The sequence below is a fragment of the Phaethon lepturus genome, unplaced genomic scaffold (genome assembly GCF_000687285.1).
Source record: "Phaethon lepturus isolate BGI_N335 unplaced genomic scaffold, ASM68728v1 scaffold29569, whole genome shotgun sequence".
Classification (NCBI taxonomy): Eukaryota; Metazoa; Chordata; class Aves; order Phaethontiformes; family Phaethontidae; genus Phaethon; species Phaethon lepturus.
The window spans coordinates 2293-8201 of NW_010561738.1; the positions used below are offsets into that span (position 1 = coordinate 2293).

A 5909-nucleotide genomic window follows, 5' to 3' on the forward strand; every position below is an offset into this window, starting at 1 on the left:
GAGGAGATGGGCGCGGCGGGCCGGGCGGGGGCCACTGCCTCATCGATCCACTTCCCCAAAGACGATGTCTTGCGTGCCTGGGAGAGGGAGAGAGGGGTCAGGGCACGATCAGCCCCCCTGCATGGGGAAGGAGCCCCCCAACAGCCCTGGGAGTCCCCAGCCCAAGGAGGGAACATACCGATGATGGCCACGACATCCGCCAGCATGTGGACCTGCGACATCCGATCCAGACCAGCCTGAAGCAGAGCATAGGGACCCCCATCAGCCTCCCCTCTGGAGTCCCCCAGGCACCCACCACCCTGGCCCCAGGCCTGCTGAGGCGGGAGGGGGACGGCTCTGCCTCCCGGCTTCGCACGACAGAGCGGCTGAGCAGGGCCCGGCTCAGCTCTCCATTTCCGGAGCGGGTGCTGCGCTGCGACATCCGATCCAGACCAGCCTGAAGCAGAGCATAGGGACCCCCATCAGCCTCCCCTCTGGAGTCCCCCAGGCACCCACCACCCTGGCCCCAGGCCTGCTGAGGCGGGAGGGGGACGGCTCTGCCTCCCGGCTTCGCACGACAGAGCGGCTGAGCAGGGCCCGGCTCAGCTCTCCATTTCCGGAGCGGGTGCTGCGCTGGCAGCAGGGCCCGCTCCAACCCCACGGCTGGGGGCAGGCAGGGGAGGGGGCACTGCCCCCCAGCACGGCCCGGCAGGGAGGGGGAAGGGGGAAGTGGTCAGTTATCAGCAGAGAAAGGAAACTGGCTCTAGCCGCAGAGGCACGAGAGCCGAGTTGGGGCCGCAGAGGGAGCCTGGGGGACACGCAGGGCGTGGCCCACGGCAGCAGGGCCCGCTCCAACCCCACGGCTGGGGGCAGGCAGGGGAGGGGGCACTGCCCCCCAGCACGGCCCGGCAGGGAGGGGGAAGGGGGAAGTGGTCAGTTATCAGCAGAGAAAGGAAACTGGCTCTAGCCGCAGAGGCACGAGAGCCGAGTTGGGGCCGCAGAGGGAGCCTGGGGGACACGCAGGGCGTGGCCCACAGACCAATCCAGGCGCCTTGATCTTGCAGCGATAGGGGCGGCTGCTGCCATCCGAGACAAGGTAGACACCGAATTCACCCTGCAAGGACACGGGGACAGGGCTGGTGATGTGGTGACACTGTCATGGGGCTGAGGCTCTGTCTTCCAGCTGCAGTGTCCAACCCTGGTGTGAGAGCACAGCCCTGGGGGCAGGACGGCCCACTCAGCCGGTGACAAGAGCACCGCAATGTCCCCAGGAGTGACGCCGGGCAGCCAGGACACCCTTCACCATGCCAGAGCCCACCGCCCCCGTAACACCGTCAGAAGTGGCACCTTGGGGGCCTCGATGGCTGTGTAGGTGGCTCCGGGGGGCACCTGGTAGCCCTCTGTGTAGAGCTTGAAGTGATGGATCAGCGACTCCATGGAGGTCTGTGGAGAGAGCAGGGCACCATTACCAAGGGCGTGCGGCCAGGCACGGGCAGAAAACACTGCCCGTCTCTTGCGTGTGCCTCGGCGGCTGGTGACAGGAAGCCATGCGTGGGAACCAGGGTGGTGGCCGTGTTCACACGGCCACTGCCATAACGAGCACGTGGGATGAGGAGGCAGGGCAGCTGCCACGTCTGCCATCCTCTGCTCTGCCAGGCCCTGCCTTTACCAGAGCAGCTTTTTTGGCGAAGCTGGGCCAGACCTGGCAGAGCTGGGAAGGGAGATCCCCTCCCACATCACAGGGCCGGGCGGCCGCAGGGCTCAGGAGCGGCTTCATCAGGCAGCGAACCTACCGCAGGCACAAAGCCGTCCTCCCTGCCCACGCGCTGCCAGACCTGGCAGGGGCGGCACACAGGATGCCAGGCAGTCCCCAGCCAAGCCAGGGGATGGATGCGGCGGCAGGCAACACCAGCAAAATCCTCAGCACAAGCGTCTGACACGCCAAAACGCAATTCCTGCCTGCCAGTGCTAACACGCAGCCAGTGACAAGGCCCGGTGGGAGAAGGAAGCACGTTTACCTTCATCTCTGCCCGCTTCGGAGGGGAGATTTTGGCATCGTCTACTTTGATCTCCCCCTCAGGCATCTTGTTGAGGCACTGGAGGATGATACGGAGAGACTGTCGCATCTCTTCCACGCGGCACAGGTACCTGTGGGACCCCCACACCGCTCAGGACCTGCGCCCTGCATGGTGAGCACCCCGTTGGGGAAGCCACAGCCTCACCACAGGCCCACAGAGGAGGTGCGACCCCGGCGAGGCCTCCCACAGCCACCAGCACGCGGCAGAGCCGTGGCGCGATGTACCTGTCATAGCAGTCGCCCCGGGAGCCGATGGGGACGTCGAACTCCACCTGGTCATAGACGTCATAGGGCTGGGTCTTGCGCAGATCCCAGTGGATCCCCGAGCCCCGGAGCATCACCCCGCTGGGCAGAGGGAAGCAGGTGAGCAGCCCGCCCGAAGTGGGGCCCCCAGCCCCACACCAGCTCCGGGCCCTCCCTGCACCCCAAAGCAGATCCCGACGCAGGGGAACGCGGCCATGCCTTCTCCACCTGCACACACCCCACAGCACTGAGCAGTGGCCACAGGACGGGCTGGGGACATCAGGCGGGTAAAGTAGGAGAAGGCACCACAGCTCCTGCCGTGCCACAGCCACCGGGTAGCACTGCCCTGAGTGTCACTGGTGTCATCATTCCCAAACTCGGCTCCAATCAGCCCTGAGGAGTCCTGCAGTCAGGGCTGAGCCTGCTGAAACATCCCTGGCAGCCACCAGGCCCACCTGAACCCGTAGTTGAGAGCCTCCTCTGCCGTTATCACCCCGATGTCGACTGTGCGGTTCTTCCAGATGCGGTTGTTCGTGAGCATCTGCAGGTAGCAGGGCATCAGTCACCCATTCCCTGCACTGGCTGTCTCTCCCCGACTGCACACCCCCTTTCCTGACCCATGTCACCTTGTCACCGCTGCCACAGGAGGAATAACCCTGCGCTGGCTGTGCCCAGGGGACAGGCATCATGAAACCCTAGCCCTCAGGGTGCTGGGAAGTGGGGACTGTCCCTCTCGCCCAGGATTTGAGCAGAAGCCCGGCTCCCATCCCACCTCACCTCCTCCACCTCGTCTATCCGCATGGAGAAATTCTTCACGAACTCATAGATGTCGTCCATCAGCCCCAGGGGCAGGTCCTGCGCAGCAGGAGAGGGAGGTCAGCCCATGCTCGGCCAGTGGCCCCGGAGGGGCCATCACCCACGCAGGGACACAGGGACACCCTGCACATGCCCACGCAACCGGGGAGGGATCCGGGGCACGGCACGGCCACCCTTACCTGGTGTACCCCGCCGGGGCGTATGTAGGCAGCATGCATCCGCGCCCCTGAGACCCGCTCATAGAACTCAAACATCTGCAGGGACAGAGGAGATCCCACTGCACCCCAGCACAGAACAGCCCCATGGGCAGCACCGAACTCCAAATCTACCCCCCCACAATCCCCTCTGAGCTGACGGTACAGCTGCGCAGCCCTTTACCTTCTCCCTCTCCTCAAACATCCAGAAGAAGGGGGTCATGGCCCCGATATCCAGCGCATGCGTGGTCACAGCCATGATGTGGTTGAGCAGCCGGGTTATCTCTGCGAAGAGGACTGCGGGCAGAGGGGGCACAGTGGGGTGAGCACCTCTGGCTTTGTGCCCCTCTGGGGAGAGGGAACAGGGGCTGAGTCCCCAGAAAGCCAAGAGCTACGAGCTTCAGCGGGGCAGGCAGGGGTCCCCGCCTCCAGCATGGGAGCTGGAGCCCCACAGAAACGGTACAGGGATGCGTGGGGCCACCCTCACCTCGGATCCACTGAGCCCGCAGAGGCGGGCGGATGTTGAGCAGCTTTTCCACAGCCAAGGAATAGGCCTGCTCATTGCACATCATGGAGACGTAGTCGAGACGGTCAAAGTATGGCAGCGCCTGCCAAAAGGAAAGACCTTGAGCAGCAGCTGCCAGCACCCGAGGACTGCCGGGAGCACTCAGAGGTTTCACCACAGCTGGGGAGCACCAGGACGCAGCCCCCAGGCACAGCATCCTCCCGGCTCAGGGAGCATCGAGCATGACAGCAGCCATGAACACAGCCCAGAAGCTCTGGCCCCGGGCTGGTGCAGACACACGGATGGCCCTTCCTTGGAATAAGGCGGGAAGGAAGACAGACAACATCCCTCTGTGAGTTTTCCAGCTCACAGACACTGCAAGGGCCCAAATCCTGCACCCTTGGCACACGCCACCTGAGAACTGTTGCTACCACGGAGCTCAGCACAGCCATCATGGCACTGCCCCAAGCTGCAGCAGCCAGCCAAGGCGGCGCTCCCCCCCAGCCCTGAGCTATTTCAAGCTCCATTTCTCCCGCCAGCGCAAAGGTTAAACCCGATTGGGATCATAAATCAGCACAATCTGTTTACAAACACTGCTGCAAAACCTGACAGGAAATATATCCCCTCCCACCGTGCCAAGGAGGCTGATGACGCACCTGATCAGACAGCTGCAGACGGATGGACACCAACAGCCCCTCACCCAGCCCTGAGCTATTTCAAGCTCCATTTCTCCCGCCAGCGCAAAGGTTAAACCCGATTGGGATCATAAATCAGCACAATCTGTTTACAAACACTGCTGCAAAACCTGACAGGAAATATATCCCCTCCCACCGTGCCAAGGAGGCTGATGACGCACCTGATCAGACAGCTGCAGACGGATGGACACCAACAGCCCCTCACCCCAAAAGGACACCCCTTGCTCTCCCTGTGGACAGACACCAGCCCCTGGGATTGGGAAGCACTGGGAGCCCACTGCACCTTACCTGGAGGTACGTCTTGTATTCAATGAGCTTCTCGGTGCCTCGGTGCAGGAGGCCAATGTGGGGGTCACACTTCTTCACCGTCTCCCCGCTCAGCTCCATGACCAGCCGCAAGACCCCGTGGGCAGCTGGGTGCTGGGGCCCAAAGTTTATGGTCAAACTCGAGACCTTCTTGTGAGCCAGAGGGTCCTTGTCTGCTCAGGGGAGCAAAGAGGAGAGTTGCGCAGTGAGGAACATCCATCCCCAGAAGTGCCGCTGCCCCCAAGCGCCCTCGGCCTTTTCCAGCAGCACAGAAACGTGGAGCAGACACTGGACAGATGTCCAAGCTGAGCTCAGCGCTTAGCTGGACACCAGGAAGGCAGCGTCCCCCCTGCCAGCTCCTGTCTCAGCCCAGCGCAAGACCCCTGGGACAGTCCAAGGGCCTCCTGTTGACCCTTGGGAGGCTCAGCCCGGGCTGGCGACTCTTCCCAGAGCATGGGGAGCCAGGCAGCTTCCTGATGCTGCCAGAGCGGACGGGCCAGGGCCATGGCTCAGGCAAGGCAGAGGAAAATTTGCAGAGCCAGCAAGGAGAAACGAGGGATGAGAAGCTCAAAGCCTGACCAGGGTCTGACACAGGAGCACCTCGCAGCAGCTTGAGGGGCACAGATTGAGGCTGAAACTCACAGGGCAATCATCCTGTGCACCTGCACCCCCTGAGACCCAGCACCCACAGGATAAGCAAGAGAACAAGACACCCCAGAAGCACCCACTGAGTCCTCACTGGGCACCCACTGGCCCCATGTAACCCCCAAACCCCAACCTGACACCCACCGAGCTCCCACTGGGCCCCAAGTACCCACCAAAAAGCCCTGAGTACCTGCAGGGCATCCAACGAGCCCCAGTCTGGCTTTGGAGCCCACTGAGCACCTTCCAGAGTGCCCAACACTTCCTCAGGGCTCCCTCAGGGCCTCGGGGTCCTCCAGATCCCACCCTGGGTACCCAACACCCCTCTCAGGGTCTCGGGGCCCCTCCAGGGCCCACACAGAGCATCTAACATCCTCCCAGGGCCCTTTCGAGGGCCTAAGAGCCCCCAACCCTCCGCCAAGGGCCCCAGGGCACCCCCCACAGCCTCGACT

The 5909-nt window shown here is 63.4% G+C and overlaps 1 protein-coding gene across 1 annotated transcript; it reads right to left on the reverse strand.

Annotated features, from left to right (window-relative positions):
• Positions 1–39: 39 nt before the first annotated feature.
• Positions 40–4988, reverse strand: NDUFS2 (NADH dehydrogenase (ubiquinone) Fe-S protein 2, 49kDa (NADH-coenzyme Q reductase); the record flags this gene model as incomplete). Its single annotated transcript, XM_010294081.1, has 12 exons — positions 40–77; positions 179–236; positions 1019–1093; positions 1327–1422; positions 1998–2127; positions 2282–2401; positions 2755–2840; positions 3077–3154; positions 3295–3369; positions 3494–3606; positions 3797–3917; positions 4798–4988. Coding segments are annotated over 12 exons (1181 nt in total), but the record flags the coding sequence as incomplete, so codon positions are not given.
• Positions 4989–5909: the final 921 nt, after the last annotated feature.